A 23939-nucleotide genomic window follows, 5' to 3' on the forward strand; every position below is an offset into this window, starting at 1 on the left:
CTGGAGTAATTCCATCTAAGTCAGTGTAGTTACTTCCAATCTGAATTTAGTGTAACTGAGATCAGAATCTGCCTCCAGTGTCTCTAAGTGACAAAAGGGACAACACCGTGACAGCAGACTTTTACTTTCTTATGTTGGTAGGAAGATTTGAAAATCACCCACCATGCAGACAACACTTTGAAAAGTTTTTGCAAATGGCAGAAAAACATCAATGTGAAAGGAGATGCCCACCCGTTGCATCATGACGTAGCTGTCTTGCTCACCAGGTATCCTGCTTTGTGCTTTCTGCTTGCGCTAGCTCTCTGGTTTCAGCAATTTACCAAGTAGTTAGAAATACCTAAAAAGCTGGGAGATAGAGAGAGACACTAGGCTGGAGAGAGACACTAGGATCTAATGTGTGAGAGAGAAAGAGGAGGCTATTTAAATTCCATTTTCCTTATGTGGGCCCTTTTTTGACACTTACACATGTAACTAGAGATGCAACCTGCTGTTTTGAGATTAGCCTATTCCCAAGATTGGCACTAGCCTCAGAGTTCGGATCCAAATCTGGAATATGGATTCAAATTTACCAGCATCTGGGGCTGTTAAAATGCAAGGTTTTGGTTTGACCCCATCTCCAGTTTCCTGACCCCCACGGGGGATGTTCACTTGTATAAACTTGCCATTTTGTCTTATGGATTTGTAAAAGAGCATCAGGGAGGGTGTCTGATTCCCAGTGAAATCCTGTGGGATTTGGGCACTTGGATTCTTTAGGCTTCTTTGAGGATCCCAGCCCAAGTGTGTTTTCCTTATGGGTAAGGGGTACAGTCTGCTGGCTTTAAGCCACTGTGGTCTGGTCTTTGGTGATCTCAAGTCATTTCACTAACTCCCAATACATTCAGAAGCATGGCATCTCCCACAACACCCTCATTTTCTCCAGGAGATTTACTTTGCAATAGAAATAAGACACTGTAGGGCAGTACATGCCTGTGGGGTTATTGTTACTGTTCTTCTTGGGTGGCTGTAGTCACTTTGCCATAGCTATCTGGGGCTGAGGTAATCCCCCAAGAAATGCACCGGCCTGTTGTGTCCCATTGCTTAATTATTCCCAGCCCCAGCTGTACTTTTAAAGTGGAATTAATGGAACCAAGCTGCTTTTGATTTTAAATTAACCAGTCTCCTTAGTAAGATGGGCTCCTGGGAGAGCAAATGGAAAAAGAGGGCCATAATTCTGTTACATTCAGATGCATCCACTCTTTGTTTCTGTTTAAACAGTTAATATGTTGTCACCTTTTATATACACACTATATATGTTACAGCTGGGTTAGCTAGATACTATGTCATGTCACAGGATGGAACCCCAGCACCCAATCAGCCAGAGGCTGCAGATATAATTGCATTGTGCAAATTGTATCCATCAGGTACACAGCACAGAGAGCCTACTGTATTGAAGTGAGACCAGAGTCCCTTCTACTTAGGGAGATGTTTACCATCCCCTACTCAATACAAACCTTGCAACATTCGGCGTTCCCCTTTCAATCTAATTGCTGACCCCACTCCAGCGTTTTCAGACAATAGTTTTGCTCAGTTTTATTTTGACACTTTGGAAGATGCTACGATTTAAACAACCGGTTTGTCCTGTGTGTGTGTTTTGTTTTTCCCCCTGCCTGTAAAAGGAAAGACATCTGTGCTGCAATGAACAGGCCTTGTGAGACTCTGGGTCTCTCTCACGTGTCAGGAATGTGTCAGCATCACAGAAGCTGTAATATAAATGAGGATACAGGACTTCCCCTGGCTTTCACCGTGGCACATGAACTCGGACACAGGTACTTAGGGATTTGTTTAATCTCTTTCATGACCCCTCTCCTGGAAAGACACACCATTCAGCTCTTACTTTAAAAAGTGCAGGTGGTACACAAAGTGGGAAAATATCCATCTGTAATCATAGAATAACAGGGTTGGAAGGGACCTCAGGAGGTCATCTAGTCCAACCCCCTGCTCAGCCTTGCCTTACTCAGGCAAAACTCCCTCTAAAGTCAGTGGAAGTTCTGAGTTTACCCTGAGGATTTTGCTCAGAGAGTTTCATTTTTAGAACTTTATTATTTTCTGAGTTTAAACTGTCTCTGCACACTCCCAGGAGCCCCAGTGCAGTTACATTCATATGTCAAATCCAGTCTGACTGAACTCTGACTTCAAGGCAAGCTGAATGGTGTTCTGTAAATGCGCTGGCCCAAGATCAAACCAGAGTTCGTGAAATGTTTTGAACAAGACTTTTTAATTAGGAATTCTTCAAATTTAGTTTATTTATAGAATTGGTGACAAATGTTTGGTTTGTTTTCCCAACCTGTTTAATGCAATTAACTTTGGAAAGGTCTTTTAAATAGCAGTTTAATACAGCTTCAGGAAACCATTATATATTTTAAATGTTAATTTCGTCTCATATTGTGTATATCACATTTCTGTGGGTAAGTATAGATTATCTGAAGTTTAATTTAATCAGTTTTGTTCAATAGTCTCATCTTTTCCTTGTTTGAGTTTGAAATAAGAAAGACTACTTCAAAATATTTACATAAAAATATATACCTTAAGGAAAGTACCATGTATTGATATATTCACTGACTTGCACTAAACTTTGAATTCATTGATCCATTAATTAAATGTTTGCTTTACATTTTCCCCTTCTACGTCCCCTATTGAGTTTGATATCAGCTATACCACATAGATCCTCTTCTTTGCAGGCAGTATTTCTTCCACATTATTTCAATTACATTTTTAGCAAATGCCTCAGAAATATACAGAAGTGAATAATATGTCAAAATGGCAACTTACAGACAGCCTAGACAGCTGTAGTAAACCACAGCCTTTAAATTAAGTAACACCATTTTCTGCGTGCTTTGTTGTCCCTGTCAGCACCTGGATTCATTGTCTTTTATATCTGTTGCCCCCGGGAGCTTTCCAGATTAGATGTAGTTACTGCTGACAGTGTGTAATAAATACATTTCTAAGTCCATGCATTTCAATGAGTGGGAAAGCAACAATATAGGCATTATTAAGCTTGGCGGCTGTGCATTTGCAAAAGCACAAAATGAACCATTTGTGGGAACAAGGAGCTAGGCAGTGACTCCCCAAGGTTCAGACTGTGAACAGCACGTTCCTGTACGCCAGTGTATGCAGTGATTATATGAGACAAATATTTGTTCATCGAGAACAAATTGGAAACAAGCTAATTTTCATCATCCTCTTCAGGCAGTTGGGCTTAGTCAATCATTCTTGCACTGAGTTCTCTAGCCACATTCTGATCTCACTTGCCCTGGATTTAGGCCAATGACTTCAGCGGAAATACTCTGGACTTACACCAGTGTGAGAGGAGCAGCAGGCCTCTGGGTTGGAAGGACATAGAGTAACTATGGAGAGGAGATTATGAGGCTGTATCCCTTTCATTTTTGTTTGTGGGCAAAATTTTCAAAACCACCTAAGTGACTTACAGTGGGGCTTGGTGCTTTGGAAAATTGTACCCTGTACATTTTGGGTTTTACATACATCAGACAATAACTCACAGGGCCAATTTTAAGTGTGAGCCACCACTTGGGACTCCACACTGTGGGAGCCTTGCAGTCTTGCCAGTGTTGATTCACCGCCCCACTGCAAAAAAAAGAGCTGCAAGTATCTGCCTGAATTTTATCCAACTTTGCTTAGTCTGCACTCAGTGCCCTTTGTGCATTCACTTCTCAGGATCATTTGTGCAAGCGTGTTTTACTGGCAGCAATATTCATGGAAAGTGCACTGCAAAGTTGAATGCACGAGTAGTTGTGGAAACCTAATGTTAAATTCATACTTGTGGCTATAGCATGCTTGCCCAATCAAGAAACAATAGCATGTGACTTATCTGACCAATCATAACTAACCAAATGTAGCTCTAATACAGCAAGAATCAAATACTTTCTGTGGGGTTAAAACAATAATCACATGAAAGTGCATCAAATTTCAAACAAGTAAATCTGAGGAAACTGCCAACTGTTCTCAGGTATTGTGCGATCAGAAAAGAGGCTCATTGGATGCTACATCATCTGTTGCGTATTATCCACTCAGCTCTGCTTATTGTATGTGCTGTCCTGGTCTCCACCCTGCCCTCTCTCGACAGGCAGCAAACCCACCCCATGTCCATATCTCCACTTCCAGCCCTGAAACTCAAAATTGCCGAGGGAGGTTGTGGAATCTCCACCACTGGAGGTTTTTAAGAGCAGGTTGGACAAACCCCTGTCAGGGATGGTCTAGATAATACTTAGTCCTGCCTTGAGTGCAGGGGACTGGACCAGATGACCTCTCGAGGTCCCTTCCCGTCTATGTCTCCATGCCCTGCTGCAGGCCCTGCATAAAGTGCAGGAACCGGGGGGGGGGATTCCCCACATCACCCAGCTACCTACTTCCCTCCACACATTGATTAGTTATTGGTATACAGCAGTGCATTAAGGCCCTCACTGTGACTGGAGCCCCATTGCTCTGGGCACTGTCTATACACCCAGGAGTCCCTACCTCACAGAGCTCACAATCTAAATAGACAAGGCAGAGAGAGGACGGAGCTTGCCCCTGTCACACAGTGGATCAGTGACAGAGCCAGAAATAGATCACAGGTCTCCTGGTTCCCAGCCCAGGGTTCAGTCCATTGAATCAGCTGGGTTCACACTGACAGTGATGTAACTTCTATTGCATTGGACCTGGCTTCATTAAAGTTGACGACGAGGTAAAATCTCTGTGCAGAGCAGTGGTGTGTTAAGAACGGAGTAACTGGGAGAAACTGTCCTAGGTCTTTGTAATGAAAGGCTTGATGTGAATGTGCTAGAAAGCAAAGCACCTGTGCTGTTGTATCCAAGCGTGCGGCTCACCTCTCCTTTGTGGGACTGTGCTCTTACACAGTTTTGGGATTCAGCATGATGGAAGCGGCAATGACTGTGAGCCAGTTGGGAAAAGACCTTTCATCATGTCTCCACAGCTCCTGTATGACACCTCTCCACTCACCTGGTCCCGCTGCAGCAGGGAGTACGTCACACGATTCCTCGAGTAAGTCCCCCACCCTCTCTCTTTACTTTCCTTCAATATCTGTGCTAGTGTAAGGGCTCCTCAGCCAGTCAGGAGTCAGGCGCCGTAGTCGGAGGGGGCCTGGATGAAACAGAGAGCTGGACTCAGAGCAGCAGGTGCAGAACACATCTGATTGCTACTGGCTGGCCGCCTTCAGCATGGGCTTGGAGTGGCTGGGCTGCCTAGTCGTTGGTAGGAAGTTCAAGGACTTGAGAGTGGAAGGAGGAAAAGTCTTATGTAGCGGTGAGGTGGGAATGGGAGTGGGGGTGGAGGTGGGTTTGCCCCTGAGGAAGAATTTTCTGGAGGAACAACAGGTCTGAATTGTGAATGGACTTGGGGCCTGTGTAGCCTTGATCCATCCACAGCAAGACCCACACTACATCAAGACTTGGAAAGGACACGGGGCCTTCAGAGGTGGCTTATCTCATCTACTGATCTCTCATGTTTAACATTCTTGGGATGCACTTTTAATCTTCATTGTGCTGTATTTTCAGTGCCTTAAAAAGGGAGCTGGCCCTTTGTTAATGGAGGAAAGGCTCATTCTTTTTCACTCGAGCTTCTGGAGATAACTCCTCAGCCTCTCCTGTAAATGGGATTTTGACTTCTTTCAGCAGTGCGTCTCACTGAAATGCAGCTTGAAAGGGCTTTCAGGTGTGGGTCATGCAGAAAGGACCATTCAACAATGAGCTGCAGATGTTCTTGATATTGGCATATCAAGGCAGAGAATGGGACAGAGGGCTGGGACCTTTGGTAATTGGCAACCAATGTTTCTGATATTCTAGAACATGCATCACTTGAATCATTTCCTTTGTCTTCAGCAAATGTTGGTGCCCGACGTACTCCCAGTGTTATGACAAATTATTGAGATTTTTATATGGGGCCAATTTGCTGACATGACCGTAAAGCAATCTATATAATGAGATCTGAATGCAGGAACTGGGGGTGAGTAGAAATGTGCAACCTCATTCTTCCCCCATTTATTGTCCATGAGCCCTTGTGTGTCCAGACTCCAGATCACTGGTATCTAATTTTGACAGCTGACAGGGAACCATTTGGGAAGTCGAAAGGAATTTGCTTTCGGACAGCACCTTTCATAGTCAATATTCCCAAGGGGCTTTCCCAAATAGGGAGTTAGATGACGGGACTTAGGCATTGTGGAGACAAACTGAGCAAACATCGGGGCCCAGTTCCCTGAATTGCTGGTCCCCACCTTGACATGGAGTCAGCTGCCCTTCATTCCCACTGGACCTCAGCATCTTGCCGAATCTGGCCCTACGTGAAGTACAGTCACAGGACTGGCCATTGGAGCCCTTTGTGGAGAGGAGGCACGCTGGATGGGATGCTCGCAGTGAAATCCTGGCCCCATTGAAATCAATGGGAATTTTGCCGCACTGTAGGGTTACTCCTCTCTCTTGCTGAAAAGAGCACTGTCGCAATGCCACCGGTCTCCTTTCTAAACAAAGTCCTATTTTCTTTCCCACTGCAGCACACGCGCAGTGACGACCATCCAGCCAACCGGTGTCCGCTCACTCTCAGGCTCCGGAGCTGTGTAAAACTTCAGTTCCAGTCTGTTCTACATTTCATTGCCTCGTGCCACTGACTGTTAATCCTGATTGCTAATGCACATTTAAATCACATGCAGCTTTCTGGATCACACGTCCTTCTATCCTGTCACATAAACGCGTGGCATTACGCTATATCCTACACGAAAGGACCTGGAGCACTATAAGAGACGTTCTTTTGAATGTAAAAAGAAAAGGAGGACTTGTGGCACCTTAGAGACTAACCCATTTATCTGAGCATAAACTTTCGTGAGCTACAGCTCACTTCCTTGAATGTGTGTATTCGATTGTTGCGCTCAGTGTAGATCCTTAAGACCTGTCCAATTTTCTCCGTTTAATTACTAGTCGGGATACTCACAAGTGCAGCACATGTGCATGCCCAGAAATACTGGTTCTGCTCTCACTCACGCCAGCGTCTCCTCACTCACACCAGCGTCTCCTCACTCACACCAGTGCAAGTGAGAGGAGAACCGGACAGAGCATTTTGACCAATTCCGCCAAAGGGAGACGTGGCACCTGTGCTTTGGTTCGTGTCATTTTTACATCACACTGACCTTAACAACTGGAAAAGTAGGACTGTAGCCACTCTGTAGACCCTGCTCCCCACCCCTGCACAATATAAGCAGCAGCAGAGTGCCAGGGAAAAAGGGGACACCTCAGTCTGGAACGTTCCATGCCCCTACGGCCTCGCACTGGCAAGCAGTGTGGGCAGCAATCTGGGGCCAGACAAGCGCTGCCCATAAGAGTGCTTGCGATCTCTCCTTTTCTGCTGCTCAGGCATTCCCAGCACCACTGCAAACATGACTGGAGAAAACCCAGGCACTGGCTTGTGCCAGTTGCCTTTGTCACGCTCTTGAGACCTGGTATTCTCATAGCAAAGCTTTACCTTGCTTTATCCTCTGCTCTGCACCGAGTGACTTTCCAAGGCAAACTAATTCTGTTGGTCTCTGGGCAGGAGGTATTCCATGCTGTAGCTAGGCTGAGACACATTCTTTTGTACAGCTGTTTATTTTTAGCACCACACTGCTGACTCTTCAGTTTGTTATTGGGTTCGTAAGATTGGTGCCTTGAGATTTGCATCCATCCGTGAGTACCTGGCATTGCTGGGACATTCCGCTTCCTTGCTGCAGGGAAAAGGATGAGAGGGCCTTCAAGAAGCAATGATAGGGGAAATTGCAGCTGCATCTCATCTGCAAGGAACCGAGCAGCCAGGCAGAAGGCCTGGCTATGTGCATGGCGTGCAGGCTGGCTGTGTGACTGATCCCACGTCTCAGGTACTCAGCTCTAAATGACAGCCAACAGCTTAAATACACAGCCTTGGCTCTCAGGTAGTGTAAGCTGGTGTAGATCTATGACTTCAGTGGAGCTATGCTGACTTTCACCAGCTACTGATGTGGCCTTCTATTTTTAACCTTCACTTTTAGAATAGGAATTTCCTGATCACCATCACCTTGAGCTGCACTTAGTATCCCAAGAAAGAAAAGGATCATCTGGATGCATTTCCAGTTAATTTCTGTCTCTCTCCTCCCCCAAGAAGGGCAGCTCTTCCTTCAAGGGAAGAGAACACTTCAGCAAAAGTATTTCATTGTCTGTGACATCCCTCGGGCCAGGGAAAGGGGATGGTGTGAGCACAGAAATGTCTGTGTTGTTAAAATAATGTTGGCAGGAAAGTAGGGAGGTGTAAGCCAAGGAATTAGACCCTCCTGACCCAGGCTTACTAGATATCATAGAATCATAGAATATCAGGGTTGGAAGGGACCCCAGAAGGTCATCTAGTCCAACCCCCTGCTCGAAGCAGGACCAATTCCCAGTTAAATCATCCCAGCCAGGGCTTTGTCAAGCCTGACCTTAAAAACCTCTAAGGAAGGAGATTCTACCACCTCCCTAGGTAACGCATTCCAGTGTTTCACCACCCTCTTAGTGAAAAAGTTTTTCCTAATATCCAATCTAAACCTCCCCCACTGCAACTTGAGACCATTACTCCTCGTTCTGTCATCTGCTACCATTGAGAACAGTCTAGATCCATCCTCTTTGGAACCCCCTTTCAGGTAGTTGAAAGCAGCTATCAAATCCCCCCTCATTCTTCTCTTCTGCAGGCTAAACAATCCCAGCTCCCTCAGCCTCTCCTCATAACTCATGTGTTCTAGACCCCTAATCATTTTTGTTGCCCTTCGCTGGACCCTCTCCAATTTATCCACATCCTTCTTGTAGTGTGGGGCCCAAAACTGGACACAATACTCCAGATGAGGCCTCACCAATGTCAAATAGAGGGGAACGATCACGTCCCTCAATCTGCTCGCTATGCCCCTACTTATACATCCCAAAATGCCATTGGCCTTCTTGGCAACAAGGGCACACTGCGGACTCATATCCAGCTTCTCATCCACTGTCACCCCTAGGTCCTTTTCCGCAGAACTGCTGCCTAGCCATTCGGCCCCTAGTCTGTAGCGGTGCATTGGATTCTTCCGTCCTAAGTGCAGGACCCTGCACTTATCCTTATTGAACCTCATCAGATTTCTTTTGGCCCAATCCTCCAATTTGTCTAGGTCCTTCTGTATCCTATCCCTCCCCTCCAGCGTATCTACCACTCCTCCCAGTTTAGTATCATCTGCAAATTTGCTGAGAGTGCAATCTACACCATCTACCATATGCCTGGAACAGTCTTTGCATTGAAAATTGCACTGTTCAATTTTGTATAAAAGAGAGAAAGAAATCAAAAAAAGATTTGAACATGTGAAAACAATTCATATATTAAACGGAGAGCTGCCCTGGGCGTGCATCCACGTGAATCTGCATGTCTGACTCGGAAGCCTCTGGGCCTGAATATGTGAGGGGCTGAACGCTATCAATGCACAAGAAGATCAGCCGCACTCAGCTGGCTGAGGTCCCAAAGACCAGAGATGGCCTCTCCCTAGCGACTCTTCCTCCTCCCTCATTGTGACTAGATTTTTTTTTAAGTGACCAGCATCATTTAAATCTAAGAAATCCACTGTGAGTCTGGAGGAGGCTGTGAATCTTATTGCCCCCGACCGCTAATGGAGACCCTCCTTTGGCTCAAGAAATAGCTCTGCTGCTCATGGATCCAAGGGTCGCTGGTGCAAGTCCCAGCGAAGTTGGCTGTTGCCACGAGTAGTTCAAACCACCCCGTGTAATGGACCTGTGGAGGCAAGTCTGGTATGAGGTCTGGTGGCTTAAATAACAGACTTAGGAAGCGACACCAATTGTGCACTCGCAATCAAGTGCATTGTTAAAGTAGGGCACCTGTGTAGTTTTCTCCCTCTAGCCTTAGCAGAAGAGAGTATTAAGGCTCTTAGGTGTCACCATTAAGGGGAGAGGTTCCATAGTGAAAGTAGAAGACTGACTTTACTATGGGGGGAACGAACTGCGCCCGTTTCATGTCTCATCAGTGCCAGATTTCTCCCAGCCCTCTCGCTGTCTAGGCCAAAGGAGGGAGAATACTTTTGACAGGTGATGTAAGTACCCTTGGAGGTCAGAGGCTGGCTGCAGGTCTGACAGGAACTGCAGCTCAATGACACACAAAATGAGGGAGGATTTTGGCTTCCAAAGACGATGCATGAATACGGGAAAAGGGTTTCAAAGGCAGATGCCAAGAATGAGAAAATGAAGTGCTTTCCATCCTAGTGCCACTCCCTCTGTGTGATCTGAAAAGCAGGGGGCATCCAAAGGTGTCCATGTTGTGACGGCACTCTCTGGCTCGATGGCCATCAACTAGTCTGACCTCTTGTGTATCACAACCCACCAGCACCACCGCACACCAACCCCAACAACCAAAGTATTCCAGTCCACAGTCCACTAGACTAGTATGTGCCATAGGCAGGGGGGAAGCTCATGGAATCAAAAACAAAATATCAGGAGTAATTATTCTTTGTCTGTTTGTTACAGTTATCTAGAGACTGAATGGCCATACCAAATGCCAGGGAAAGATCAAGGAGCAGGCTTTTTCACCCTTGTTCTTTCGGACTGAAGTTTCACATCAGACAGTGAACAAACCAGTCTTAAGGAACAGCAGTGCAATGCCTTGGGTGTAGGTGGCACTTAGAGTCCAACTCTTATAACTTGACTTGACACTCCACTGAATGCATTGCTTTCCTTTCTATAAAACACCCTTTTGATGTTTTTCCATGAGCAAGTAAACAAAATAGCTTTGGAGCTGCCAGGCCGTGACTTTGCTGGACTCAGAAATTAATGTAAAGCTTGCAACAGGAATATACTATTTCCTCCAGTCACATGATCAGCTCTTCATTTCATGCCAGTTCAGCACTATAGTATTCACAGAAATCCAGACCTCTCAAGCATGGTCTAGAGGACACTGTGTCCTAGCTCGAATTAGACTTCGATACATTTGGCTGGAAAGACCCAACCAAGTTCAAAGCAGCGGTCTGTTTAAAAATGCTGGGCACCTGTCCCAAAAGGAGAGTCGCTGGGAAGCTGCCTGTGGAAAAAGATCCATGTAATTTTAAAGCATTGTGTTTCCAACGGGGTGCATGGGGCTGTGAAGCCAACGTTCTGACAGGAAGGGTGAGGAGATAGGCAGCCTTACTGGGCAGAGACACTGTGCGTTAGGCCAAAGGGGGAGTGCTGTCTGGGACCGGACTGGCTACACCCTTTGGAAAGATACAATGTGTCTGTCCCGGGGGGTACACTCTCCTCATTGAGTGTTGTGGAGAAGTGTATCTGACTGTGTGATAGGCTATAACCCCATGTACTGGTAGGCCTTGTCTACGTGAGAACAGCAGGCCAGTTTCACTTAAATCAGTTTCTAAATCAGTCCAGTTAACCCCCTGCGCAGATGCTCCGATTTTGGTTTAAGGCTGTCTTATTTTGCGTTAATTTGAATCTGTTCCCAGTCACCTTAAGCCAAACTGCTATAATCCACTTGTACACTGAAATCGGAGTATCCAGGCAGGGGTTTGCATCAGGTGAACCATGTCAGTTTAAATAAACTCCTTAAAGTTAAACCGGTGACACTTGTTCATAGACAAGCCCGTGGGTAATACAGCAAAAGCATTTGATGGCAATGAAGGCAGATCAGGAACATTCCAGAATTAAGTGCCCATGGGGCATCCTCTAAACGTATCCTCCTGCCTCACTGATGTTTACTAACCTCTGAAGACTTTAGCATCTGAAATACCACTATCAACAAACCTGGTCGTCTTTGCTTCTTAATAACTGTAGAAAGACCTGGATGTTTCAAGAGGTAAAAAACACGAGCTATGAGACCAGGGAACGTGGCAGTGAGGAACATTAGCTCGTACTGCATACAGCAGTAGCCACGGAAATGCAGCCTCCTTTAAAGGTGCTCTCCTCAGTACCTACCAGCTTCATTTTTGAGGGTTGTAGCTTGGAGATGCAGATCTGAAGGTCAGTGAGCTTTGGTGCTGACCATCTGTATTAGCAGGTCATTGACATTAATGGTATGACGTATGAAGCACCAGGACATCTGCCATTAGCCCTGTTTGCTCCAATGAGACCCTTTCCTGTAAGTGATGAAACTGAGGTCATGACTTCCTCAGAGTGAGGAACTTGGCTGTGACCTCATTACACAGCTAAAAATCTGCCACTTGTTCCTGGTGAATGTGCCATTGGTTGTACTCCTCCAGGGAGTCGCTGAGATGCTTTGCGATTGGTAGTGGGATTCTCTTGTAGCTCATCTGGAGACAAATGCATGGTACTAAATCAAGCAAAGAGTGCTTGTCCTGTCTGTGAATGCTAATCATGGTGGAAGTCAAGGGTGTTGTAAACCGACCTGAATTAACACCCTAATGCTGAAGAAATAAGCGGTTGCAGTTTTATAACAACTCCCCCAGGAGTGCTCTTTGCTCATATTGTGAGTTGGGTAAGGAGTTACAAGGAGTCAGGAGTTTAGAGCCTCATCAGGCTGTTGCTACACGCATCTGTTTTACTATTGCACTTTAATAGCTGATTCCAGGTCATAAGGCTAGAAAGGATTGTGCAACCAAACCCATTCCAGCAGCAATATTGCAGGCTCAACCCTCTTACCAGTAAACTAGGAACTACCCAGAGAAGCACCACTAGGTTTAAGTAGTCTGATGGTCCCTCACAGCCCAAACAGGACCCTCTGTTCCATATTCCCTTTCTGGGGAAGCCTTTTCAGTTTCCTAAGACCAGCAGGAGTTGGACGGATGTCAAGATTTGAGACTCATTGGAAGACGTTTTCTTTGCTATTACCTTGTTTTGTTACACATTAGAGAACTGTCAGATCCCCTTGCATCCCACCCTCATCTGCTGATTGCAAATGACAGACATTTAACCCTATCTTTCCGTATCTCCCCACCCCCGTGGTATGTAGGTGCCCCATTCATATACGTAGTAAATTAGCATATTTCCCAGGAACAAAGTATGACCATTTCCAGCAAGTGCATGTAACATATGTGCTTGCCAAGGGGCTTTGGGTGTGAGAGCCTTGGTTTGCACGGGGAAAGCTAATCACTAACTTCTCCCTCTCCAAGCCGTTCCAGGAGTATACACGCCTCCAGGACATGCTAAAGGGGACATTTTTGCAGAAGCTGTTGTTAAAAGGACTGGAAGGAGATCTCTGTGTTTGAATCCCAGGCCCGTGCTCCAATTTGTTTTATTCTGGAAGAGTCAGGATGCTTCTGACTTGCTTTAGCTAAATAAAGAAATAAAGAAATAAAATACCTAGCCAAGATGTTTTTAAACCGTAGGACAAGTGTTTCAGTGTAAGCTTGGCTCCTTAGAATGACAGAGTTAAATCTTGGATCAGGGTCTGCTTCCCCACAGAGGAGACAAATTGATTTGAGTGCACTTTACTATGTGTGGGTCTCTTGGACAAGGCCTTCCTGCCGAGATCCTGTCTGCTTTGCATGGTTTTTGAACTCTTACGGCATTGGCGTCTCTTGAAAACCCACCTGTTTGTCCCACATTTCCCCTCGCTCACTGTGGTGTATGGTGGTTGATGGCTGCCCTTCACTTTGGAGGCAGCTGCATTTGAGCAGAGCTGACTATAAATGTGAACTGCATTGGGATCCTTCTGTACTGAAAGCGCTGTCTAAATGGAGGATGCTATTGGTGTTATGCCTTAAAGTGTCCCCTTCCCCAAAATACAGGACTTAAAAGAAAATTAAAGTTTGTCTCTGTAGTTGTTGAAAAATATCTTCCATCTCCTCTAAATGCACCGCCTCTGCCCCAGACTAATGCATTCTCCTGGTCAAACTAGATCACTGCTCATTTTGCAGTGCAAGCACAGTGGCCTGGCTGAATACATAACTTTCTGGATATCCACAAAGCACAAGGCAGGAGGAAAAAAGCTGCAATGGAGCGGAAGTAATTTCATTTGTCTTTTTCATCTCTGACTTTATCTCCTCTATGGGGTTAAAAATCCATCGTAACATAAACATCCTTAAAGATTCCTTTCAAATGCTGGTAAACATTTTTTTAAAAATATTTTGCCTCTATCCCTCCTGCTGTGGTGCTTTGAAACACCATTTGGATTTTGTTCCTGAATCTAATAAAACTGCTGCTCGTTTTGTCTACATCTTGTGGTTCTGTGGAAGTAAACATTGTCACAACTTGATGTGCAACTGTTATGCTTGGTCTCCTACGCATACTGGCATCCTCTTTAGCTCAGCAGCTGGCCTTTCTTAACTAGCATTGAGCAAGAACATAAACACGCTGATGCCTCACCACTGACATAAATGCAGCAGTGCATAGTCTTTTCCACACACATTTGCAATGCCCTTACTTGTCCTACACCACATAGGAAGCACCCACAACTTACTGTGCTGATTTTAACTGGGAATAGATTGGATCTGCCAATAATTTCCTTTACATTCCCTCCCTGACTTGCTAGTAAGATATCCTGGCTATTTATTTCCATCTCGGCACTAACCGCATCTCTCTAGCTGACCTGATTTTGCAGCTCTTGACCTTAAGCTGTGCTCCTTTCAGGGTAGCTGTGACAAGGAGCCTGTGAGCTATTATATTTTAAATGACCTGCAGAACTGGTGCTGTCTTTTCCTTCTGATAACAACCATTGCACTGCAATGAGCTCTCAGAGACCTTTAAATGAAATCGGTAACGGGAGATATTGTTCCATGGCTGGGGTGCAGGAACGAGTGCAGGTTTCTTGAGTAAGGGATTTATAGACACGGCTTCAGAAGCGTCAGGCACAAAGCCAGATGATGGGAACAGGGAAAAGTGTCTCCCATAATAGGAACAAGGCCAAGAGCTCAACCCTGCAGTACGCTCTTGCAAGGAGAGAATTTAAAGCGCAGGCTGTCTGCAAGCCTGCCACCTCATCAAACTCTAAAGGAGCAAAACTAATAAACAGAGCAGAGGAAACCAGTGCTGTTCCATCTAGGCCTAAGGAAGGGTCTGCAGACTCAGACTTTCTTCTCAAATTAACCTGGTGCAAGAAAATCCCTGACAGCTGCTCTCAGGGAGGTGTAATTTTATTGCGAACATTTCTCATCTTGGCAGGTTAAGAATGTGTCCGAGCAGTGTTTTGCCCTCTATGTTGTGATAGCTCATTTAAACACAGTAATAACTTACTTGAGTGCTTTCAAGGTACCACAGTAAAAACCAGGCTGCCTCCCCATCTTTGACAATGAGGATTTAGGCTGGAGTTATTTGTATTCAGACCGATGGGTGGAAGATTTTTCTTCTCTTGATTTAATGTTAAATGTGGGGGTCTCTTTGCTGAAGTTTTCAATAGAGTCTTGCACACAAAGTGGGCCATATCCTGGGAGTTTCACCATTGACTTCAGCAGGAGTAAAATGGGTCCCACATTCTGAAATACTTTACAGGTAGAAATAGAGCAAAGAGGTAATGCTTGGGAATAGCTGCTCTCATGCTGCCCGCACAGAACATTGTATGTACATGCACTGGGGTAAGCGGTAAGTGTTGGAAATCCTCACAGCCTCACTGGCTCAGCTGAGTACCTAACATTGAGAGCAGGCTCTCCCATGAAATCTCAGGTCCAGCAGGGTATCAGAGCAAAGAGCTATTGGTGCTCACCAGCTGCAGATGACTCATGGCTGCCATTTGAGTCACGACTCTTCCTTTGTTTGTAACAACAATTCTAACATTCTACAAGAGCCTGTTTTGCGAGTCTCTTCTTGCCCTACATTGATCCCCATCTGCTTGAGTCTGACTTGTCTGTTTCATGTTTGCAGTCGAGGCTGGGGGTTGTGTCTGGATGACCCACCTGCCAAAGAAGTGGTAGACTACCCCTTGGTTCCACCAGGAGTCCTCTATGACGTCAGCCATCAGTGCCGGCTGCAGTATGGAGCGTATTCCGTCTTCTGCGATGACATGGATGTAAGCCAGTTTTGGGGGTTCCTGCAGTTTTCCTTTATGAAATGACAGAATTTGTGAATGCTGAGTGACAGGCTGAACTGTGAGAGTCTTTGCATAGACACTCACTCTCTGCTGATGAAGGGATAAATAAATCCTGCATTATGAATTGTTAGAGGCGAAAACACCATTGTTATCTTGGCTGAATTAGGAGAGAGGTTGGTTTGTTTGTGGAGCCCTCTGCCCCCAAAGCTCCCCTTCCAATAGATCCAGGGAGTCAAACTGACAGCACACACAGACATTCTCTCCTCCTGGTTTAAGGAAGGGTCACCGTAAAGGAGAGGAAAGTAAGGGGGCTAAATATGGGAAAGCGAACGTTCGAACTGTCAGAGAAAAGGGTGGCCAGAAAGGCAGTTCTATAGACAAAAAGGTCGCTGTGGCTTTCTTTGCTGACTGATTAGATCAGTGGGATAATTCAATCTGTGAACACGTTTCAAACAGGTCCAATTTGGGCTGGCCCTTTGGAATGCTCAGTAATCCCCATGCTGTGTCCACACTTGTTTTCTGCAGAACGTCTGCAATACGCTCTGGTGCTCAGTGGGGAACACATGCCACTCCAAGCTGGATGCTGCCGTCGACGGCACAAAGTGTGGCGAGAACAAGGTAATTAGAGTAAATTGTATTTGCAGCCACAGTCGATTGCAGAGTGTAATTCCACAGCATCAGAACTACAGCTGTGAACATGCCTAGAAATGGATACATTCGGCTCCGTTGAATTTGTGTGTTCTGATAATTACTTAAATGTTCAGCACTGTTGAGTATTCAGACAGCGTATGCTTCAAATCACCGAGGCAGCCAGGTGCTAATGTTTGCCATGTCACGGCTACCGGCACAGCTTTGGTTAGGTGAGGTCTAGAAGGACCTAGCTACGTATATTTTTTCTGGTACATTGCATGAACTTGCACAAGGATCAGCACATCTGTGGGGTGTGGGGGAAATGGGGGATTTGATCTCCTCTGCTTAACTTTAAAGGTAAAGGGTAAAATCCAAAATTTTGCAGGCAAAAATACACCCCTACATCAGAATGCTTAATATAGACCCAGTCATGCAGTCCTTACTCTGGCACAACTCCAGTGGCTTTCAGGAAGAGATCTGCCTCAGTAAGAATGTCAGGACTGGGCCCTAAATCCATTGAAGCAGCAGTTTGCTGAAGCAGCATAAGAGGTGGAGTTGTGTTTTGCTCCCTGATGCGTTCACATGGCAGCTGTTGGCCTTATGGGCCTGACTTTCCAAGCATTGCATATGCAACTGCAGCCTCATTCACACTCAACTTTCCTCCAGCCCAGCAGAGTGTAGCTAGAACGAAAGAGGAGAATTAACAACCAGCTCGAGGCCGCCGTTCCACCTGCTTTTTTGCAGTAGCAGCACCCAACAGACAGAGAAATCCCTGTGTGGCATAGGGCTAGGGTAGCAGCCCCTCTGCCCCATCTCCAGGTGTAGAGGGCGTGGCAAGGGCAAAGGAGCATGGCCAGAGAGCAGCCACAACCAGCCAATCCTGGGCTGCTATAATGACCCTTGGTGGGCTATTCCCAGGGCGCACATCACAAAACAATCCTGAGACTCGTCTAAATTGCATCTTGGGACCAGGACAGTGGCTTCAGGTTCAAGTAGCATAAAACAGAATAACTGTAACATAAAACCATTTGTACGTCCCCCACTCCTGGGCAGAGCTTAATGCAGAATGGCTGGTCCCAATAATCTGGCCCTAAGAGTTTAATCTGTAGTTCAATTCTACAGATCATGAAGGACTCTTGAGGCTTTCCCTGTAGAACCTGCCATCTTACCCGTTCTCCGGGTTAACTGGGTAACCAGCTGGTAGAGCCTTTGTTATGACACCAGAACCAAAGCATTAATCTCAGGCTGGGCACATGCGCTGCCTAGGCACCGTCAGAAAGCTGGAGCGCGAGTTGTGGTGAAATAGAAATGTGTGAATCCAAACTAGTTTTACTCCCATGTGCACACCTCCCATTAACCAAGTGTCCCGGCGTTTCCCATTGCGCTGTGATGCCCACCACTCTTGTTCGGAGTTCTCTGTAATGCACGTTCACCAGATTAGGGATTTATAAACGAGTGCGGTTGGTGCCTTGTAAGAGTATTGTTAAACGTCAGCTGGCCTCACTCTTGTCTGGGTTACTCTGCAGTGGTGCTTCAATGGAGAGTGTGTGCAGGTGGGCTACCGCCCGGACTCTATTGATGGAAGCTGGGGAACCTGGAGTTCTTGGTCTACTTGCTCTCGGACATGTGGTGCTGGCGTGCAGAATGCAGAAAGGCAATGCAACAACCCCACGTAAGTCAAGGTTCTTGCTTTGTCTAGATGTGATTAGATTCATTAACTAGGTGACTTCATTAGGAAAACCCCATTTACAGCACATATGTGAATATCTTCTTATCATCTAGCAAGGAATGACCCTGCCCCAAGCACAAACCACTTGGGCTGCGACCTAGTGATGTATTGCACAGTGAAACAGTAACAAAGAGGTGACCCACAGAGAGGATATTTTCAAATGCCATTAATTATATCTTTTAAAACATCTCTAATTTTTGACAGGCCGTGTGCGCAAAAAAATTCTTCTGTGCAAATTATTGTGCTGTGTGCAAATGTTTGTGCGCACGGTGTTTCCCCGTGCCCACGGTGTTTAGGATCTGTGCACACGCACACACATGCACAGCTTAGAGGGAACAGTGAACAGCATACATCTGAAACAACACAAGCAGTTCAACTGATGGGGCTAGCTAGGAATCTGTGCAGTGGAAGGTCTGTGGATTGAAGTTTAGAGTTTTCTTTGTTACCTTTACATGCAAATCACTCATGATTAGTCCAGGCAGAAAGCACCTGAAATCCAATTCAAAGGAAAGGTCAAGATGAAGCACTTGTGAATGTAACACATATGCAGTGTCTTTTTTAATGCCAAAAAGAAAAAATGTTCCTTTAAGCAGATTCAGAATCACCGGGGAAAATTTCATCACCATTTACTGTCCTTTGTTCTCAATGAGCAGTTTGCATACAGGTTATAGCAAGGTGTGTGAGCCACAACAAGAGGGTTTCTTTCTGTCAGACTTTAATGTGGCAGCGGCCAAATATGGCATAACTTTCTAAGAAAGGTGGCCCTATAATCAAAGCATCTGAACAACAGACTATGGTGTAGCATTGTCTATTCCACGATTTCTGGGCTGATACAGCTGCTCCCCAGATGTCTCTTCCTTCCCCCACCAGATAACTCTTGGACTGTATTAGAAACAAAGGTTTCCCAAAGGTTACGATGTCAGAGCCTGTGACCCAAGGTGAGGAGCTGGAGTTATGATGAACCACAGCGACACAGTGGGTTTAAAGGATATGGGGCTATGTCATGCCATCAGTTCATAAGCAGAACTTCCCATTAAGTCTATGATAAGTTCTGCTTAAAAGGCAGAACTCAAAAGATAGGAAGGTTTTCTAAAATGAGCCCCCCGAAAAAGTGCCAGGGCTGGTGGTAAAAAAGAGTGAGGATTAAGCAGGATAATCTGTAAAGTGGGGACTGCCACCAAGCTCCTTGCAGAGGAATATTTTCACAATGGTCTGTCCTTCCGAATGAGCTTTGAAATGACATTCCAGGTTTGCAGAACTAACAACACAGACCTCACAATTTAGGTGCATGATTAACAGCACTCCCATCCTAAGTGTTTTAATGCACACCCCTGGTTTTCCTGAGGTCTTTTGAGTACACAATCAATCACAACCACAAGAGCAATTTTATGGTCCTTACTTATTTTTCAGGTGGCATTCAGCCTTTCGTGGCTTAAGGAGTTTCAGAATCAGGTAAAGGTCTCTAATGAGCCCAGAATAGGTTCCCTGGTTAACTGCTTTCATAAGTACATTGTTTTAGATGTGCAATTGAACTTGGTTTAAAAACACCTGTATGTAATCTTGTTTCTAGGTCAAGAGCAAAGTTTATGTTTGACATGAGTTTTGCTGGAGGAGTGCCGTTGTCATTTACAGAGTGTTTTAAACACAGCCACAGGCATGTAGGAGAGCAAACACTGCAAACCTGGCAGAGCTCGCCCAAGGAAATTATTTGTTTTGGCTGCTGTAGGTAAATCTCTTTGGCCTTGTCTTTCAGATGGAGCGAACATGTATATGAATAGGGTAGTTTTTCTTCTTTAGGGGTTTCCATAACCATAAAACATAAATTAATTTTATTTTCTTTAATTCAAGTTTCCCACAAAGAAACTGTTCAGGGAAAATGTAACTTCCTTATGGTCATATGGAAATGGGCCATGGGAAATGTCACGACAAGCTGAAGTTGACAAAGGGTTAAGAAGCAGGAAACAGCTACAAATAGTGCCCAGATGTGCTGGTAGCTTCCAGACATCAGAAAATAACTATTTACTGGAAAAGAGTTTTACTCATTTAAAAAGACAGGGAAGAGTTAATTTCTTTTTTTTTCTTTTTCTTTTTTCTTTTGGAACAACTTTCCCATTCTACCCAAGAAAACAAGGCAGAGCTTGGCATCTCCTACACACAGAGTGAAAACTCTTTCCATAATTTAAAAATTGCTAGCATGGAGCATTGAGGACATGATCCCAAACCCATTGAAATCAATTGAAATTGAAAGATTCCCATTTATTCCATTGAGTTTTGAATCGTATCTGGCATCAAATGGCCCTTCCACCTCTCAGGGGCCCTGGTGGCCTCAGGACAGCCCGGCAAACAGCCCCTTGCCTCAGTGTCCCTTCTTAGTTCCACAATAAACTTCAGAAGCGGCTTTTACAAGTCCAATAACAACCTTCCTTAGGAGCTAGTTTTTTTTAACAAAGTTCAAAATTAAACACAAAAAATTTCCCTCCAGCCTTAAGCTGGGCACCACCCCAAACTCCCCTGGTCTCAGGGATTTCTTTCTTGAGCAGGCTTCTCCCAGCCCCTCCTAGCCGGGCAACTCCCCTGGCCTCAGGATCTTGCCTGCAGGAATCTCTCATTCTCTACAGTTTCCTGAGCTTCTCCCTCTCTCTAGCAACTTCTTGCTGCCCTTTGATTCTAATTAAATCCCACACCTCATCCCAGGCAGGCAGGTTAACTGTATAGGCTGGTGAGCTGCAGGCCTAAAAGGGGCAGGTCACCCCATTACAATACCCTTAATGAACTGCCCTTCCGCTATATAAATGGTGTGGGGATGGGGGAGGAGGGGGTTTCAACTGCAGACACATGTTCATGTCTGGGCTGTGATCCAGTCCTGCAGTCCTTGCTCACATGAGTTGCCTAATTGAAACCGTTGCCCATTTCTTTGATAGCCCTCCAGACTTTTTTGCATTAAAATAATTTTGAGCTCATCCTGGTTCTGCTGTAGTCCACTTTCGACTAGTCACCTTTCAGTGATGGGAAAGGAGTTCAGTCCCCGTAGCTTCTCCAGTCTTTGGCCTCTCTACTCGGACTCCTTACAGAATTGCCAAATAGTGCCAGTTGTTCCTTCAGAGTAGATCTGAGGCCCATTGGGAGCCATGTGGAAAAGATGGTGGGTTCAGTTGGTTGCAAATGCTGACAATTTCCCCCCAAAATCATCATCATTATCTTCTTTTTCAACATCTTCTTCAAACATCTTTGTTTGAGGTCAGTGACTTTTATAGCCTTCTTCCAAAACTCCTGATTGGTCTCTCTAACGTCCCCTGATATCTGGCCATGTATTGATTCTTTGGCCTACTTTTGGTCATCTTCCGTCCATGATGATTGCAAGGGCATTCCTATCAATATAACTCTCAAGTCTCCATTGGACACATCCATACCAACGTAGCGTAGCCTCCCTCAACTTATCTTCAGTTGGGGCAACCCACATTAGGATCCTCACAACCTCATTTCATTTCCTGTCATGGAGTGTCCAACCATTTCATCATCTCAGTATCTTCATTTCCATGGTGGAGAGCATACCGATTCCTTTTGTTGTGACTGGCCAAGTCTGTTCCATACATCCCAAAAACATTGTGCCAAAAAATTCAAACCAGCTCTTCTATTGCAACTTTTGGAAACTCTCTCTGCGTCACATGAATTCCAGTGTTCTATATGTGAATAGATTGTTATGAAATCACTTATGCTGCTGGTATCAGGCACTTAGGCATTTATTATATTACAGCTAGAGTTTGGCAAATAACAGATTTTTCACTTTACCGGCAACTTTGAAAAGTAAAAAAAAAAAAATAGCTTTAGGTTGAACCAAAAACATTTTTTTTAATTTTTAGCAATTTGAAAAGTTGAAAAAAAATTAATTTCAGGTCAAACAGAATGTTTTGTTTTGATTCTGACCACTTTTAACATTTTTGAATATTTTAAATTTTAAATATTTAAAAAATAAAATTAAAGGAAATTTAGAACAAAAAGTTGTTTGAAGCAAAAAAAATCAAAACATTTTGATTTTTCAGATTTTTGTTTCAAATGAACAATTTGACAAAATGGACACAAATCTGTGAAACATTTTGGTGTCCCCAAACTGCCTTTTTTGCTTAAAGTTATTTAAGATGGAGATTAAGATGATTAAGAGAAAGTTTCAGATGAAAAATTTCACCCAGCTCTAATTAAAGTAGCACCTATAAAAAAAAACCCAGTGGGGGTCACAGTCCTTTTGTGCTGGACACTGAACAGAAAATAAAAAACAGTTCCTGCTTCCAAAGAGTTTACCATCCGTTCAGGTGAAGGTTTCTTTTCCTTATTTTATAAAAGGGAAGGACCTGGAAAGCAGTTCTAGCTAGTGTGTGTGGATGTTATGTCTAAACTCCGTGTAGGATTTGATGGAATACATTATTATCAGTGGTAGCAGATGACAGAACAAGGAGTAATGGACTCAAGTAGCAGTGGGAGGTTTAGGGTGGATATTAGGACAAACTTTTTTACAAGGAGGGTGGTGAAGCACTGGAATGTGTTACCTAGGGAGGTGGTGGAATCTCCTTCCTTAGAGGTTTTTAACGTCAGGTTTGACAAAGCCCTGGCTGGGATGATTTAGCTGGAGATTGGTCCTGCTTTGAGCAGGGGGTTGGACTAGATGAACTCCTGAGGTCCCTTCCACCCTTGATATTCTATGATTCTATGATTCCACATCAGACCACTTCCCCAGTGATATCAGTTACACTGATAAAAATGACAAGTAACTCCACACCAGTATAAAACTAGTATAAGTGAGATCAGAGCCTGACCCAATGAGCTGATGTGAATTCAAGTTAGGTTATGCAGCTCTATATATGTTTCAATTAGTAAAATGTGGTATTGCTCCTTGCCACCTCTTCATGGTGCTGTATGTGTGTACGATCTTTGGACCTTTTCTTCTGTCCCTGAAGTGTAAATAAATAGTTATAGTAATTGTTCTACTAGTATTTGTTGGCCAAGCATCTGTAAAAAAATGTACCAAGGGCAAACTGTAGAGGTATGGGCAATATAGAGGCTTCTGTAGTGATGTAAACAATATGGAGACAAATGAGAACTCACTTACAGCTGCCTATTGAAGAGAAAACATGGTCAAAGTATTCTAGCTGGCAAAAAGTCTCTCCAGTGTTATACTAGTGCAAACACTTAGCACAGAATAAATCACATGCAAAATCAAGTGTGATGGTCAAAACTTTTGTTTAGCACATTTAAGATTTTCACTTTTCTAAGCACTCATGAGAGGGACATTCTTTCAAAGGAGAACAATAGATGTATGATTAACTAAACAATCACTGTAATTAATTGTAATTTTATAGATGTAATAACTGTGTTGTACCATGTGCTCCAATCACCTGTCACAGAACATTAGACTCGAGGAAGTTACGCTGTGGATGTTATTTTCACAGCACTTGGAACATAAAGGGCTCAGTCTTGCACCCACAGAAGGCAATGGCTGTTTTGCCATTGATTCCAGTTAGAACAGGAGCAGACCCCGGGTTGGAGACCTGTCCTTGGGAAAGCTGAAGAGTAGCACTCTCCAACACAGACCCAAAATGGGCCACATTCTGATCTCTGTTACGCTGGT

General features: G+C 44.6%; 1 protein-coding gene across 2 annotated transcripts in view; it reads left to right on the forward strand.

Moving 5' to 3' along the window:
• Positions 1-23939, forward strand: part of ADAMTS7 (ADAM metallopeptidase with thrombospondin type 1 motif 7) — a 145045-nt gene that overhangs the window by 24991 nt on the left and 96115 nt on the right. For both annotated transcript variants that reach the window (XM_048867455.2, XM_048867456.2), the window contains 6 exons: positions 142-266; positions 1656-1805; positions 4894-5037; positions 15795-15939; positions 16486-16578; positions 18117-18262. In XM_048867455.2, the coding sequence (XP_048723412.2) occupies positions 142-266; positions 1656-1805; positions 4894-5037; positions 15795-15939; positions 16486-16578; positions 18117-18262 (803 nt within the window). The remainder of the gene's footprint in view (positions 1-141; positions 267-1655; positions 1806-4893; positions 5038-15794; positions 15940-16485; positions 16579-18116; positions 18263-23939) is intronic.

This window comes from Caretta caretta, chromosome 10, assembly GCF_965140235.1.
Source record: "Caretta caretta isolate rCarCar2 chromosome 10, rCarCar1.hap1, whole genome shotgun sequence".
NCBI lineage: Eukaryota > Metazoa > Chordata > Testudines > Cheloniidae > Caretta > Caretta caretta.